The sequence below is a fragment of the Monodon monoceros genome, unplaced genomic scaffold (genome assembly GCF_005190385.1).
Source record: "Monodon monoceros isolate NGI ecotype Baffin Bay Population unplaced genomic scaffold, NGI_Narwhal_1 Super_Scaffold_12, whole genome shotgun sequence".
Classification (NCBI taxonomy): Eukaryota; Metazoa; Chordata; class Mammalia; order Artiodactyla; family Monodontidae; genus Monodon; species Monodon monoceros.
The window spans coordinates 663688-680275 of NW_021703768.1; the positions used below are offsets into that span (position 1 = coordinate 663688).

General features: G+C 58.4%; 2 protein-coding genes across 3 annotated transcripts; one reads left to right on the top strand and one right to left on the bottom strand.

Annotated features, from left to right (window-relative positions):
- The first annotated feature begins 26 nt into the window (after positions 1–26).
- INTS11 (integrator complex subunit 11) lies at positions 27–12953 on the top strand. Of its 2 annotated transcripts, XM_029217585.1 has the most exons (18): positions 27–153; positions 2995–3092; positions 3446–3519; positions 3839–3984; positions 4825–5018; positions 9265–9363; positions 9451–9485; positions 9731–9869; positions 10331–10395; positions 10551–10740; positions 10902–10985; positions 11401–11490; positions 11603–11765; positions 11877–11984; positions 12074–12135; positions 12212–12354; positions 12429–12558; positions 12642–12949. In XM_029217585.1, the coding sequence occupies exons 1-18, from the start codon at positions 126–128 to the stop codon at positions 12702–12704; spliced, it is 1911 nt and encodes a 636-aa protein (XP_029073418.1). In that variant the 5' UTR covers positions 27–125; the 3' UTR covers positions 12705–12949. The 2 variants fall into 2 exon arrangements, with proteins under 2 accessions (XP_029073418.1, XP_029073417.1); XM_029217584.1 differs by lacking the exon at positions 4825–5018 and having other exon boundaries at positions 3839–4067; positions 12642–12953.
- A 144-nt stretch (positions 12954–13097) lies between these two features.
- PUSL1 (pseudouridine synthase like 1) lies at positions 13098–16018 on the bottom strand. The gene is given in 8 exon segments (XM_029217587.1): positions 13098–13244; positions 13562–13767; positions 13769–13858; positions 14624–14797; positions 14886–15035; positions 15192–15379; positions 15489–15546; positions 15809–16018. Coding segments are annotated over 8 exon segments (936 nt in total). The 5' UTR covers positions 15874–16018; the 3' UTR covers positions 13098–13239.
- Between the last annotated feature and the right edge of the window lie 570 nt (positions 16019–16588).

The window sequence follows — 16588 nt, forward strand, 5'->3', positions numbered from 1 at the left end:
CCTTTGGGGTTGCGCTTGCGCAGTGCGTCGCCGCGAGTCGGACGCGCATGGCGGATTCTGGGACGTGCGCCCGGGTTTCGTGAGGCAGTAGTGGTCCCGCCGGCTCGCTGAGCGCGCCCGACAGGATGCCCGAGATCAGGGTCACGCCCCTGGGTGAGTGCGGCGCGGTGCGGCGCGGCGCGGGAGGAGCGCCCGAAAAGGCCGGTGGGAGGCTCGGAGGGCCGGGGACGCCGGGACGTGTCGTCCTTGCCGCGCGGCCCCCTGCCCGGCACCGGTGCTTAGGGCGCCTTTTTTCTGCTTCTGCATCCTCGCCACTTCCTGCCCTTCCACCTCCTCCATCTGTCTCGCGTCCCGCTTCCCTGCAGCCTCCGTTTACCCGTTTACCCGTCTGCGGTCCACCCCAAGTCAGCCCTTGTTTTACTTGACCGCCGCAGCGTTAAAAAACAAAACAAAACAAAAAAATCCTCAAAACTTTGCTTTTTGCAAAAGATGTAAGTGCACAGTTTAAAGGCTCAAGCAGTACAGAACAGTGTGAAGGAGGAAAGATCACTCGGAATCAGAAACAGCTGGGGTCTCCGTGCACACGTGCCAGGGGCTTTTCGGGAACCTGCCCCCTGCCCTGGCCGTGTGTTGGAAGCATCTTCTCCTAGGGATGTCCCCCGCAGCTCCACATCCTTTCTTTTGTGGTGAGCTCTCCTCAAAATAGCCCACCCAGCCCCCAGCGTGGACACTGAGCTGTTGACAGCTGCAGTGAACACTCCCGACCCTGGCCTGCTGGGTCACAGCGCACATCCTACCCCACCAAAGGTGTCGTCACCCCAACGGCCTTGCCTAGTTGTTGGCTCCGGGTCCCCTCTGGCTGCTTCAGCCCCACGCTCTCCCCGCGCCTGGTTCTTCTCCAGGGGCCTTTGCAGGATCCTCCTTCCAGCCTGACCCTTTCCCAGGTGACCCCTTTCTCACCACTCTTTTTTTTTTTTTTTAAGATTTATTTATTATTTATTTGGCTGCGTTGGGTCTTCATTGATGGGCACGGGTTTTCTCTAGCTGTGGCGAGCGGTGTCTACTCTTGGTTGCAGTGCGCGGGCTTTTCAATGTGGTGGCTTCTCTTGTTGCGGAGCATGGGCTCTAGGCATGCGGGCTTCAGTAGTTGTGGCACACGGGCTCAGTAGTTGTGGCTCACGGGCTTAGTTGCTCTATCACCGCTCATTCTTGAATGATCCTATCTTCTTACTGCTTCTTTTACCCCAAATCTGCACCTGGGTGTGCCCCCAAGGTCACTCAGCCACAGCACCATCAGAGCAGAACTACTTATGCATCACCATCTGCCTTTGCCAGTTTCTGCCTCATGACCCCCTTGGTCTCTCCCACCACAGGGCCTTTGCACAGCTGCCCCTCTCATCCCAGCTGTCCCTCTCCACCCTGCTCGGAATTCGTCTTCTCAGGCAGGGCTGGAAGTTTGTGTGCCCTTCCCTGCTTTACTTTTTCCTGAGGCGCTGATCTCCCCGAATGCAAGTTTGTCTAGGTGATTATTGTCCGTGTTCTCGGACACACACACACACACACACACACACACACACACACACCCCACCTGGAACCTAAACTCCCTGCGGCCACGTGTCTCCTTGTTTTCTTCCCACCCTCCTGTGTGTCCCAGGCTCTGTCCCCACTTCGCCTGCCCACTTCGGGCCACTGTCTTTGCTCCCTGGGATTGTTGTGGGTGTTCCTGTTGGGAGCAGGCGGCCAGTGCCTCAGAGCTGAGCTCCGGAGTCTGGAAAACTGTCCCTGGTCCCATGCTCAGGAGCCATGTGCCGTGGGCGGATCCCGTGACTTCTGGGACTTCACATCCTCGTCTGTGAAGAGGGGCGGCCCTTCTCCCTCCCACACATGTCTGCAGTGCCTCTGAGCGGGGCATGGCTTGGGGCTGGAGGTGCAGTAGGAAGCAGGCTGAGACCCTGCCCTCAGGGAGCTCACATCCTGGTGGGGGGAGAAGGCCTGTGAGAGACTTCGAGGCCACTGTCTGTGGCTGGGCTGCCTGAGGCTCACAGGTGAAGCTTGTGGCTGCTCTCACCTGCCGTTGTCACAGGTGACTGAAGCTTCTTGAGGACCAGCCACGGCCCACTTTGGGCGGTGGCCTGGTCACCCTGGTGTGTATGGTGCTGACAGAAGGTTCAGAAGTTTCCTTGCAGAGGGAGGCTTGTAGGATCCAAGATGAAAAATAGGTCATTTGCTGTCATCGGGCCTTGTGAGGCTGTGTCACTTTCCTTCTGGGTGCCCAGACCCTAGAGGAGGTGACAGATGGCCATATGAGGTGGCCGGGATATGCCCCATTGGGCCTGGAGCATCTGGGCAGGGCTTGGAGGGCAGGACTGTGGATGAGATTCGGGTTATGGTCTGGGCTGGGGGTACCTGAGGGGGCCCAGCGGTGGGGCGTCTGTACTGTGGCCACTCTATTTGGTCATTGCCGGACAGCTAGGGCCATGTTTCCCCGTGGCTGGGCTAAAGCCACGCAGTGTCCCTCTGCAGTGGCACCACCAGGAGGTGCCTGGTGGTCACAGCTCAGATGTGGCCCCAGCTAAGGTTTTGGGAGGGGTGGTGAGGCCCCAAGGAGCCCTGGCTTGCCTCTCTTGAGTGCTGGGACCACAGTCCAGCACCTCTTACTCAGCTCCTGGCCTCAAGCCTGTGGGCCACTGCTTTGAGAGGTGAGTGGCAGGGCCCGAGGCTGGAGGCATCATGGGGAAGGGTCCAAGGTGGCCTTGGTGCTTTGTCCCCTCCCTGTGCGTTTCCCTTGCCCATGTGCAGAGGTGGCAATGCTTCTCACCTCACACCTTGTCCACACAGCAGCCACAGAGGGTTCTGCAGGGCCAGGGGCCCAGAGGGTCCTTTAGGGGTCTGGAGCAGGCGGCTGGGCCTTGGCCTTGGGGCTGGGGCCATCCTCGCAGGGGCAGTTTCGGGGAGAGGAGCGTGGTAGCACCTCTCACCCGTCCTCCCGTTCAGGGGCTGGCCAGGACGTGGGCCGAAGCTGCATCCTGGTCTCCATTGCGGGCAAGAACGTCATGCTGGACTGCGGGATGCACATGGGCTTCAGCGACGATGTGAGTCCCTTGGGTGGGCGGCCGCCACCCAGCCTGCTCTTTGGCATCACCAACTGTGGGCCCGGGCCTCGGCGTCTCAGGCTCTGACCCACAGAGGGGGCAAGGTGGGGCACTTGCGCGGGGCCGGTCTGTACCAGATCGGGGCTCCTGGCTCAGGTACCAGCTGGGCAGCTGACCTGCTTCCTGGACGCTCCGAGGCTCTGAGCAGTTGGCGGTCTCGGTGGGCCTGCGGGGTGGGGATGTGGGGGTCAGGCTCAGCTGCACCCTAAGCCCCGGGGGCCGTGCCTGCAGCCCCAGCTGCCCCACTGGCTCCTGAGCCCCGGTGGCATCCTGACCCTTCCCCTACCCCACAGAGGCGCTTCCCCGACTTTTCTTACATCACCCGCAGCGGCCGGCTGACTGACTTTCTGGACTGCGTGATCATCAGGTGGGCGCCTTCCCCAGGACCTGCCCACCCACCCAAGTGGCGACTCTTGATACACATCCCCCTGAGCCTCTCCTTGTTCCTTCCTGGAGCATTAGGCTGACCCCAGAGTGACTGCTTGTTGGTGGTACCGCTAGACGCTCGGGCGCTGAGCCCCAGGGCGACTGCGCTCCGGCCGCTTCGCTCCCTCTTGCTTTGCGGCTCTCAGGGCGGGGTGTCTGAGGCATGCACGGCAGGCCCTCAGCGAGCGAGGGAGGGGGCACGGTAGCCCCCGTGGGGAGGTGCGGAGGGCCCTCCAGGCTGACCCATGTTGCTTCCCCAGCCACTTCCACCTGGACCACTGCGGGGCGCTCCCCTACTTCAGCGAGATGGTGGGCTACGACGGGCCCATCTACATGACCCAGCCTACCCAGGCGATCTGCCCCATCCTGCTGGAGGACTACCGCAAGATTGCCGTGGACAAGAAGGGTGAGGCCAACTTCTTCACGTCCCAGATGATCAAGGACTGTATGAAGAAGGTGGTGGCCGTCCACCTCCACCAGACGGTGCAGGTCAGGCCCCCCACCCCCACCCCGCTGTGTTGCCGGAGGGGAGCTGCCTGGAGGCGGATGCAGCACTTGGCAGGGCCTCTGCTGCTCCCCGGCGCTGCCTGAGCGCACTGAAGAGGCGGGAGAGGGCACCTGTGCCACCTGAGCACGCCGGGGCTGAGGCGGGGGGGCAGGCTGGGCGGGACGCCGACCGGAGTGTGGGCTGTGGCTTGGTGGCAGTTGTCCGCGGGCCGGTGAGGAGGCAGGAAAGTGATATCAGATGTGGAGAAATTTATCCCACGGCTCGCGGAGTTGTCTGTTTCTCCTCAGAGTCTGGGTTTTGCTTGTTACCATGTGTCTAGCATTTGGGGTCATCTTATCCTGGTTGAACCTTTTGTCAAGATGAAGTAGTGCATTTCTCCTCAAGAATGCTCTTACCTTTGAGTCCACCTTTCTGGTGACCAGGTCACCATTCCCCCTCCCCCACCTTTAGTTAGCGTTTGCACGGGGCATCCTTTCCCATCTTTGTACTTTCTTTCTGCATCATGTTTTAAGTAGTTTGGGTTTAATCCAGCCTGATAACCAGTCCTGTAGGTGGAGGGTTTGGACTGTACGGGTAATAGTTTGGGATTTAGCTGTATCTTCCTACCATTTGCTTCTTATTTGTGCTGCCTGTTCTATGCTTTATTTCCTTTATTGCCTTTTTCTGGATTGATTTTTAAAAACTCTATTTCTCCTCTTATTTGGTAAGTAATTAAATATTGTTTTATAATTTTTGTAGTGGTAGAGATTACAAAACACATCCATGACAACACAGCTCTAAGGTACTTGGAACTTTTGCCTCTTTCCGGGACGGTGCAAAAGCCTCAGAGCACCTCAAATGCATTTACTCCTCCCCTGACTCACTGGCTCTTGTTTCCATGTATTTTAATTCCCTCAGCGTGCGAGACCCCTGGGACCTCACCGCTGATGCTGGTAAAGTCAGATTTGCCGGGTGCCGTCTCTGTTTGCCTTTCCCACTGTTCCCCTCTACTGCCTGTGTTCTTCACTTTGTATGTGGGATGAAGAACACCATTGCGGGTCTGCTGGTGATGAATGCTCTCAAATTTTATTTGTCTGCAAATGTTGAAGACTTTTCCCCTTAGGTTTGGAATTCTCGGGCAGCATTTACTATCAGTATTTTGAATGTGTCTTCGCATCTGCTGTTTGGAAGAGAATCTTTTCTTTGGCTGCTTGTGGGATTATGTTCTTTCCTGTGGACTTTGGCGGGATGCTATGCTTGCCCCACCTGTTCTCGTCCTGTTGCGCCTGCTCAGGTTTGAGGCCTCCGGGTCTGCCCATTGCTCTCTCCAGGCTGAATGTAGGTCTTGCTTCTCCAGAGCCTTCATCGTCCTTTTATTTTTCTGTGCTTCATGCTGGCTAGTCTCTACTAGATATTTTAGTTCATTAATTCTCTTTTTGGTTATATGTAAGTGGTTGTTAAATTTGTTGAATTTTTTAAATTGATATATAATTGATTTACAATATTATATGTTATAGGTGGACAACATAGTGATTCACAGGTTTCAAAGGTTATGCTCCATTTATAGTAACTATAAAATATTGGCTATATTCCCTGTAGTACAGTATATCCTCGTAGCTTATTTTGTGTGTAATAGCTTGTATCTTTTAATCCCCCACCTCTGTCTTGCCTTTCCTCTCTTCCTTCTCACCACTTGTAGTTTGTTCTCTACGTCTGTGATTCTGTTTCCTTTTTGTTACATTCACTAGTTTGTTGTATTTTTTAGATTTCCCATATAAGTGATATCATACAGTATTTGTCTTTCTGTCTGACTTATTTCACTTAGCATAATACTCTCCAAGTCCATCCATGTTGCTGTAAATTACAAGATTTCATTTTTTTAAAGGCTGAGTAGTATTCCATTGTATATGTGTACCACAGCTTCTTTTTTTTTTTTAAGATTTTTTCTTTTGACGTGGACCATTTTTAAAGTCTTTATTGAATTTGTTACAATATTGCTTCTGTTTTTTATGGTTTTTGGTTCTTTAGCCACGAGGCATGTGGGATCCTAGCTCCCCGACCAGGGATCAAACCCGCACCCCCTGCACTGGAAGGTGAAGTCTTAACCACTGGACCGCCAGGGAAGTCCCTTTTTCTCCCTCCCCCACCCCGGCTGCGCTGGGTCTTTGTTGCTCCATGCGGGTTTTTCCTAGTTGTGGTGAGTTGGGCTACTCTTCGGTGTGGTGCGTGGGCTTCTCATTGCAGGGGCTTCTCTTGTTACGGAGCACAGGCTCTAGGCACGTGGGCTCAGTAGCTGTGGCTCGCAGGCTCAGTAGTTGTGGCGCATGGGCTTAAGTTGCTCTGCGGCATGTGGGATCTTCCTGGACCAGGGATCGAACCCATGTCCCCTGCATTGGCAGGTGGATCCTTAACCACTGGACCACCAGGGAAGTCCTTGTACCACATCTTGTTTATCCATTCATTTGTTGATGGGCATTTAGGTTGCTTCCATATCTTGGCTATCATAAATAGCACTGCAGTGAACGTTGGGGTCTATTTATCTTTTCGAATAATGGTTTTCTCCGGATATATGCCCAGGAGTAGGGTTGCAGGATTATATGGCAACTCTATTTTTAGTTTTTTGAGGAATCTCCATGTTGTTCTCCGAAGTGGCTGCACCATTTTACATTCCCACCAACAGTGTAGGACGGTTCCCTTTTCTCCACATCCTCTCCAGCGTTTTTTATTTGTAGATGACCATTTTGACCAGTGTGAGGAGGTACCTCATTGTTTTTATTTTTAATTTTTTTAAATTTATTTATTTATTTTATTTTTGGCTGCTTTGGGTTTTCATTGCTGCGCACGGGTTTTCTCTAGTGGCGAGCGGGGGCTACTTTTCGTTGAGGTGCGCAGGCCTTTCATTACCATGGCTTCTCGTTGTGGAGCACGGGCTCTAGGCGCATGGGTTTCAGTAGTTGTGGCACGTGGGCTCAGTAGTTGTGGCTCACGGGCTCTAGAGCACAGGCTCAGTAGTTGTGGTGCATGGGCTTAGTTGCCCCACGGCATGTGGGATCTTCCCGGACCAGGGCTCGAACCTGTGTCCCCTGCATTGGCAGGCGGATTCTTAACCACTGAGCCACCAGAGAAGCCCCCCTCATTGTAGTATTGATTTGCATTTCTGTGTTTTTAAAAAAGTATATTTTATTTATTTATTTGGTTGTACCTGGTCTTAGTTGTGGCCAGTGGGCTCCTTAGATGTGGCTCGCCTGCTCCTTAGTTGCAGCACGTGTGCTCCTTAGTTGTGGCCTGTGGGCTCCTTAGTTGTGGCATGCAAACTGTTAGTTGCAGCATGCATGTGGGGTCTAGTTCCCTGATCAGGGATCGAACCCAGGCCCCCTGCATTGGGAGCTCAGATTCTTAACCACTGTGCCATCAGGGAAGTCCCTGCATTTCTGTATTAATTAGTGGTGTTGAGCATCTTTTCATGTGCCTCTTGGCCATCTGTATGTCTGTTTAGATCTTCCTTCCATTTTTTGACTGGGTTTTTTTTGATATTGCGCTGCATGAGCTGTTTGTATATTTTGGAGATTAATATCCTTTTGGTTGTATCATATGCAGATGTTTTCTCCTATTCTGTAGGCTTTTTGTTTTGTTTATGGTTTCCTTTGCTGTATAAAAGTTTGTTTTGTTTTGTTTTTTAATAACAGAGAATCCTTTTTCTTTAAATTAATTAACTAACTTATTTACTTGGTTGTGCCGGGTCTTAGTTGTGGCAGGCGGGCTCCTTAGTTGCAGCTCGCCAGCTCCTTAGTTGTGGCGTGTGAACTCTTAGTTGTGGCATGTGTGGGGGATCTAGTTCCCTGACCAGGGATCGAACCCGGTTCCCCTGCGTTGGGAGCACGGAGTCTTAACCACTGTCCCACCAGGGAAGTCCCTGTGTAAAAGCTTTTAATTTAATTAGGTTCTATTTTTTTGTTTTTATTTCCATTACTGTAGGAGGCGGATCCAAAAAAAATACTGTTGCTATTTATGTCAGAGTGTTCTGCCTATGTTTTCTTCTAGGAGTTTTATAGTATTTAGTCTTACATTTAGGTCTTTAATCCATTTTGAGTTTATTTTCATGTATGGTGTTAGAGAATGTTCTAATTTCATTCTTTTACATCTAGCTGTCCAGTTTTCCCAGCACTATTTATTGAAGGGACTGTCTTTTCTCCATTGTATATTCTTGCCTCTTTTATCATAGATTAATTGACCATAGATGCATGGGTTTATTCCTGGGCTTTCTGTCCTGTTCCATTGATCTATATTTCTGTTTTTGTGCCAGTACCATTTTTGATTCCTGTAGCTTTGTAGTATACTCTGAAGTTAGGGAGCCTGATTGCTCCAGCTCCGATTTTCTTTACCATGCAGTTTTGATGACTGCAGCTTTGTAGTATAAAGTCAGGGAGTGTGATTCTTTCAGCTCTGTTCTTTGTTAGGATTCTTGTGGCTATTTGGCGTCTTTTGTGTTTCCACACAAATTTTAAAATTATTTGTTTCAGTTTTGTGAAAAATGCCACTGGTATTTTGATAAGGATTACATTGAATATGTAGATTGCCTGGGATAGTATGGCTCTTTTGAATTCTTAACTTGGGTTATTATAGTTCCTGGTTTTACAATTTCCACTGTTTTTAACAGTTTCTAGTTTTTTGCCAACATGCTTAATTCTTTCTCTCTCTGAATATTTTAATCACAATCCTTTTAAAGCCTGTGTCTGAAAACTCCAGGAGCCCTGAATCTGTTTCTCTGGACTGTTGTTCCTCTTCTTTCTGTCCCTATTGTCTCATCTCTTGTGTCTGCTTTTTTTTTTTTTTTTTTTTGGCGGTACGTGGGCCTCTCACTGTTGTGGCTTCTCCCGTTGCGGAGCACAGGCTCCGGACGTGCAGGCTCAGCAGCCATGGCTCACAGGCCCAGCCGCTCCATGGCACATGGGATCCTCCCGGACCGGGGCACGAACCAGTGTCCCCTGCATTGGCAGGCAGACTCTCAACCACTGCGCCACCAGGGAAGCCCTTGTGTCTGCTTTTGATTGAGAACTGGATGTCGTGTATGAAAAACAGGGATGATGAAAGGCTAGAATGATGTCATCAGTTTGTGCCCACTACTGCCCCAGGCTCCACCTCCCTGACCCCTCTGCCTGGCACAGCCAGCAGACCTGAGGTCAGCCCTCTTCTCTGTAGGTGGACGATGAGCTGGAAATCAAGGCTTACTATGCGGGCCACGTGCTGGGGGCGGCCATGTTCCAGATTAAAGTGGGCTCAGAGTCTGTGGTCTACACGGTCAGTGGAAGCACTTGGGGCACAGGAAGGGCTGGCTGGCCGGGCAGAGGAAGGAGGCACCCTCCTCATTGCCACATTCTTTGCTAGGGGGATTATAACATGACCCCAGACCGGCATTTGGGGTAAGTAGGCCAGTACGTTTGTTTCATCCTATTGGGCGGGTCCCCCCGGGGGACAGGGTCCCTGAGGGGTGTGCTGGGTTCCTGAGCAGTCTGCGTGTCATTGTCCCTGGATGCTCTGTCCCCTCAAGTGCTGCCTGTGCAGAGGAGGCAGGCTGCCTGCTAGAGGGTCCAGGAGGGCCATGGCTGTGTACAGCCTTGCCACCGTGTGGCCTGTCCACCTCTGGCCACACCCACCTGTGTTCTAGAGCTGCCTGGATTGACAAATGCCGCCCCAACCTCCTGATCACAGAATCCACGTACGCCACCACCATCCGAGACTCGAAGCGCTGCCGGGAGCGAGACTTCCTAAAGAAGGTCCATGAGACCGTGGAGCGTGGCGGGAAGGTAGCTGGTGGGCGGCGGGTGCCCCAGGTGGGGCTGGCTGTGTGCCTCTGGCCATGCTACACGGGTCTTTCGGCTGACCTGGCATGCAGTCAGGGACAGGGGTGCTGTGTTTTGGGCACAGAGAGAGGAAAGTTTGCTCAGCACTGGGAAGACAGATTCCCCCGAAGACCCTTTAGTGGGGGCTCACCTACTCCTCGTGACTCAGATCCCAATGCAGGGCTGGCCAGAGTGTCCACCATGGTCACTTTGGGACAGGCTGTGCTGGGACAGAATGTGGGGGGCTGCCAGCAGTCTGCATGGGGCCTCCGGCCATCAGAGCTGCTGGCAGGGCTGGTCTCCTGAGAAGGTAGCCACAGGAGCAACTGTCGGCCTCTGCACAGCTGTGGGCTCGGTGGCCAGGTGGCGCGGCCAGGGGTTCCTCCCGAGCTGGCCTCCCACCCCCACCCCCACCCCCCCTGCAGGTGCTGATCCCTGTGTTTGCGCTGGGCCGCGCTCAGGAGCTCTGCATCCTGCTCGAGACCTTCTGGTAGGTGTGGCCACGACGGTTTCTGAAGGCCCGGCCCTGCTGGCCGTGGGGTGAGAGAGGGCGGGGAGCGCCCTTCCTGGCACTGGACCCAACCCAGGCTGAGGGCACATGGGGGCTGCAGGCCCCAGCCTCCCCACCAGCCCCGTCCTCCACAGGGAGCGCATGGACCTGAAGGCCCCCATCTACTTCTCCACGGGCCTGACAGAGAAGGCCAACCACTACTACAAGCTCTTCATCCCCTGGACCAACCAGAAGATCCGGAAGACCTTCGTGCAGAGGAACATGTTTGAGTTCAAGCACATCAAGGCCTTCGATCGGGCGTTTGCCGACAGCCCGGGTCCCATGGTGCGGCCCGTTGCCGGCTGGGGTGGGGTTCTGCTGGGCTGGGGCCCTGCCGGCAAGTCGCGCAGGGGAGCGGGGCGCCTCTGTGCCGGGAAGACCAGCGGTCAGAAGGCTGAGGGCAGGGGGGCATCTGATGCCCTGACTGTCCCACACCTGCCCCGAAGGTCGTGTTTGCCACACCAGGGATGCTGCATGCCGGCCAGTCCCTACAGATCTTCAGGAAGTGGGCAGGGAACGAGAAGAACATGGTGAGGGGTCTGGGCCCCAGGGCCGGTTCCCTGGAGGGCTGGCGAGGTTGAGGGGCAGGGGTTCCCCCTGGCTGGGGGGACACTGCTGCTGTCAGGAGGAGGCGGCAGCTTGGTACCCTGGGCACCGGTGTCTGACCCAGGCTCAGACTCTTGCTGTGTCTTGGCCTGTCTGCACCAGGCAAGAAAGCCCCCGGCTTCCCAAGTAGCCATCATGGGGGTCAGGCCTGGGCGGGCTTGTGCTGAGACCCCTGAGCCTGCCTGGGTCTGCAGTGGGCCCTAGAAGGGGGAGGGGCCACCACCAAGGGTTTGGGTTCAGGTGGGCAGAGGGGCGGGTGGGAGAACGTCCCGGGAGGAAGCCCCGAGGTAGGAGGCGGGAGGTGCAGGGGAGCTGCTCGTCCATCCCTCCCTCCTGCAGGTCATCATGCCCGGCTACTGCGTGCAGGGCACCGTGGGCCACAAGATCCTCAGCGGGCAGCGCAAGCTGGAGATGGAGGGGCGGCAGGTGGTGAGTCCTCACCCTCTCTCACCAGCTCTGTGGACCCTCTTGTGGCGGGGGGCGGGGGGCGGCCCTGGGAGCCACCACCTGTGCTGATGGCTTGCCTGCTGTGATGCCGCAGCTGGAGGTCAAGATGCAGGTGGAGTACATGTCCTTCAGCGCCCACGCAGACGCCAAGGGCATCATGCAGCTGGTGGGTCAGGCGGAGCCGGAGAACGTGCTCTTGGTGCACGGCGAGGCCAAGAAGATGGAGTTTCTGAAGCAGAAGATCGAGCAGGAATTCCGTAGGCAGCCCAGGCCAGGGCGGGCTGGGTGACGCGGAGGGTATGCGGGCTGGGTCGGTGCAGGCGGGGCCCGCCAGTCTGGACTAAGGTTCTCTCCACACCCCGGCCCAGGGGTCAGCTGCTACATGCCGGCCAACGGCGAGACGGTGACGCTGCCCACGAGCCCCAGCATCCCCGTGGGCATCTCACTGGGGCTGCTGAAGCGGGAGATGGCACAGGGTGAGCGGCAGGGCCCGTTGAGCGGGGGTGGGGCAGCTGCTGGGCAGGCGGCCCCACTGACAGCTCTGACCGCTGCCCCTGCCCCACAGGGCTGCTCCCTGACGCCAAGAAGCCCCGGCTCTTGCATGGCACCCTGATCATGAAGGACAGTGTGAGTGCCAGCCATCACTGGGGGCGGTGGGGTCCGCCCTCGCCGTCCCTGACCTGCCCTTGCCCTTGCCCCACAGAACTTCCGGCTCGTGTCCTCAGAGCAGGCCCTCAAGGAGCTGGGCCTGGCCGAGCACCAGCTGCGCTTTACCTGCCGTGTGCACCTGCACGACACGCGCAAAGAGCAGGAGACAGCCGTGCGCGTGTACAGCCACCTGAAGAGGTAGACGCTGCGGCCGCGCCTTCCAGACCTGGGGGGCGGGGCGCCAGGCAGGGGCTCACTGTGCCTCCCCACAGCGTCCTCAAGGACCACTGCGTGCAACACCTTCCGGACGGCTCCGTGACCGTGGAGTCCATCCTCATTCAAGCCGCTGCCCACTCAGAGGACCCAGGCACCAAGGTGCTGCTGGTCTCCTGGACCTACCAGGTAAGGTGCAGGACTGGTAGGGTCACCCAGTCGCCCTGGGCTGCCTCACCGGGACCAATGGCCCCTCTTGCCTGTGGCTGCAGGATGAGGAGCTGGGAAGCTACCTCACATCTCTGCTCAAGAAGGGCCTGCCCCAGGCCAGCTGAGGCCCCGCTGCCAGGACTGTGTGCACCCTGGGTCTTCCCTGTGTCCTCGGGTATGGAGCCCACAGCTGGCTACGACCCTCATCTGTGCAGACCACACTGCCACCACGCACCTGCCTGAGTGGCTGCTTTTGGCCGAAGAAAGAAACGGACCTGGGGGGCTTTTCACCTTTTATTTCTGCTCCTGCGCTCCCAGGAGATGGGGCGGGGGCGCTCCCGGGGTGTTGATTTCCAGTAAAAACAACCACAGGCTGTTTGGGTGTTTCGTTTTCTGGTGCTTGCGCCTGTCTCCTACACTCCATTTCTGGCAGCCCACCCAGGGCAGGCGGGGACTTGTGGCAGGTCCAGGTTGACAGGCGTGGGGCCTGCCGTGGTCCCTGTGTGATGCAGGGTGGTGTACAGAGCTGGGCAGCATCCAGCAGCTGGGCCTAGTGTGCTACGGCTGCCCTGACCTTGCTGCGTGTCAGGAGTCACCTGTGACCTCTGTGTTGTGGACTCTGAGGGCACATAGAGGCAGGACCTGTGAACAGACCCCAGGTCATCCTGGGGGCGTGACAGTCTCTGCAGGGGCCAGGCCAGAGCCTTCAGCAGGACTGCAGAGCCCCCTGCCTTCGCCCCAGAGTTCAAGCCCCTCTCTACCCTCTGCTGCCTTCTAGAACGCTCTCTCAGCCTCCCTCCCCACGGGGCCAGGCTGGGGCTTGGGCTGCTGGGCTCTGGCTTTCCTCTTGGCCACAGGCTGGAGTCCCAGCTGCTGGGACAGCATTGCCACTGAGAGCCCCTCCCACGGCAAGGACTCAGCCTTGGGAGGGGTCCGTCAGTCAACGGGGTACAAGCAGGGACCGCTCCATGCCGCCTCTTACCGAAGCCCTCGTAGAGCACCGCCTTCAGGAACAAGCCGTGGGCGGGAGCCACGCGGCTCTGGTGCCTGCCCAGGGGGTCCTGGCTCTCCAGAATCATCTTCACCTGAGCAGGCATCAAAGCCCCCAGCCCCACGGCCACCAGCACAGATGTCATTCTCCGCACCTGTGACCCAAGGTGAAGAGTGCTGCAGCCACCCGAGCCCCAGGCCCCACCCCAGGCAGGGCCCCAGGACACAGCCCACCTGTCTGTATAGGAAGGACTGGCTCTCAAACTCCAGGCTCCAGAACCGCAACCGCCTGGGGACACAGGCGCCCATGAGGTCTGGGCCTCAGGGCAGCCTCAACCCTCCAGTGTGGCCTCCCCGCGTCCCACCCCAGGGGCCCCCACCTACTCCCCCCCAACCCCTTGTAAATGAAACTGGTGGAAGGGAGACTAAAGCCAGAGGACTGCTCCTTGTGAGCGGGGACAGCAGCGCCTCCGGGGTCTTGGCTGCAGGAGGAGGCCGTGGGCTCGGGGGCTGCGAAGGAGGTGGAGCGGCCAGCTCCTCTCCCAGGGACTCAAGCCCTGGGGCTTGGGCTCTCCAGCAGGAGTCGGAGGCTTGGAAGCTGGCTGTGCAAAGTCCCTCCTCTTTTCAGTGCTGGGCCCAAGTGGGAAGGCTCTGGAAGTCAGTAGCTGCGGTCTGGCCAGAGGCCCCTGGGAACCAGGGCAGTGGAACCAACCCCCTGCCAGCCTGGGCCCGAACGAACCACTGGCTTGGTGCTTCTCCCCCAGTGGAGTCTTTTCACCGACCGCCGGGATCCATCCACAAGGCAGTGAGCTCTCGGCAGGTTAGGCAGCCTTCTCTGCCCTCTGCCCCCCAGCCTGGCAGGACCCTAGCCCAGGGGAGGGCACAGCTGCAGGCTCATGGGTGTTGGGGCCACACCACTTGGCTGACTGGCACCTCCTTCTCCCCCAAGGCTGGACAGGTGCCCAGGGAGCCCCCAGTGCAGCACCAGGGAAGGTGCTGGAGCTAAATCCAGCCTTTGCAGCCTCCAGACCAGAGTGTAGGCTGCCCTTCTCACCTGCTCTCCTCGGGAAGGACAAAGGGGCTGCTGGCAGGGTCGGGGGACACGGAGGCTCGGCGCAGGGTGCGCACCGGGCTGGTGGCCGGGCTGCCAGCCGACTGGAAGGCCCTGAAATCATGTGTCCCCAGGAGGTGCTGGGCGGCCTCCCGCATGGCAGCGACGTCCAAGCAGCTGCAGGGAGCCAGGTGAGTGGTCAGGAGCGAATGGCCGGCCAGGCGAGCCTGGCAAACCCCTTAGGGTCACTTTCACACCCACTCACTCAGCCCGAAGCGCCCAGCACCGGTTTCGTTCAAACACGGGCAGCTGGTCAGGCCTGTGGCAGCCGGTAGCCAGACGGTACAGGTAGGTCCTGGACGTGGCTGCGTGGCGGGCATGGAAGTGGCTGGGCACACGGAAGGCCTGCAGTACCCTGTGGGAACGAGGCCAGGAATGACCCCCTGCCCTGTCCATGTGACACCCTGGCATCTCTGCCATCACCCCCAAGGAGTCCTGTCCAGATACAGAGTCCTTCACCTCCCGCCTCCACCATAACGGACGAGTTCCGGGAGAGCAGAGAGGTGCTCACCGGATGGCCGGGTGCCTCAGGTGGGTGTTGAGGGCTTGCGTCAGGACTTCAGGGGAGAAGGGGGGCCGGCCTGAGCGGCGCTGGACGTCCAGGTGCGCCGCGTTGCTCAGGGCATGGACCCCAGCATCCGTGCGGCTGGAGATAGTGAACTTTACCGGCACCACCGAGTTCAGCCGCTCTGCGGCCTCCTGAGGGGGGCGGGGAGCGCACAGCGGCCGCGGGCGGGGCTCCCATCTGCCCCACCCCCGGGTCGCCCTCCTCCCTCACCCCTCCCTGGCGCGGGCCGGCGGAGCTCACCTCCAGGTAGTTCTGGACTCCGATGGCGTGCTGGGCGCCCCTGACTGCCGCGACCCCGCTGTGGGCAGGGCGGGCGGAGGTTAGCGCGCGAGGCCGCCCCGCCCCGGACCCCGCCCGTCCCATCTTATGCGGCCAAAGGCGACCGTTCCATGCCCGGGAGGCCGGGGCCCGAGGCCGGAGGTGCGGGCCCTAAACTTAGCTCCCTCCAACCCCTCGGGCGCCGGCCGTCGGCTGCTCTCCGGCTCGAGCTCGGGTGCTTCCCGCGGGGCCGAGCTACATGAGGGGGTTACGGGCACGGGTGGGAGGCCTAGATGACGTACTTAAAGTCCGTGCCCAAGTACTGGAAGTACACGAGGTAGCGCGCCCGCACTGAGCCCGCGCCCATGGCCAGGCCGGACCCGGCATTGGGGCAGGCGGAGGGCCAGGCGGAACCGAACCCCGCGGAGCGGCAGGCGGACTGGGACGGCACGTGGGGCTGCGCCCGCGCGCGCCCGCGAACCCAGCCTGGTCACGCCCCCGGGCCAATCCCGCGCCTGCGCCTGGGCTTTCGCCCCGCCCAGGCAGCCTCGGTTGGCCGCCCAGGGCGGGGGCGGAGGCGGGGCCAGACTTAGGGAGCGGGTGCAAAGTGCCGACCCAGGGAAGACAGCCCCACGCAGACTCTCACGTTCCGCTGGCCACACACTGGCCCCCAACCCCATCCTCCCTCCGCAGTCCGGCCGAGCGCTTGTTGCCAATTCCCCGGGTTGCCTAACGGCTGGATCGCTGGAACGCGCGGGGCCCGACGGCTCCCGCGGCTGTTGCTGGGCCCACCCACACTTCCGACCGCCTGCCCGGACGAACGGGGCGGGACGTCGGGGCGTTTGGCGACGCTCCCCGGCGGTGACAGCGGGCAGCGAGCGCGGGGGGCGGACTTTAGCGACGCTCCCCGGCGGTGACAGCGGGCGGCGCGCGCGGGCGGCGGACTTTGGCGACGCTCCCCAGCGGTGACAGGCGGGGCGGGGCGGTGGCGCGGCGGCCTCGTTCCGGGGCGGGCGGGCGCCGGATCGGAAGAGCCACAAGGTAACAAGACGTGACGCAACACGTCTTGTCTCTGCAAGACG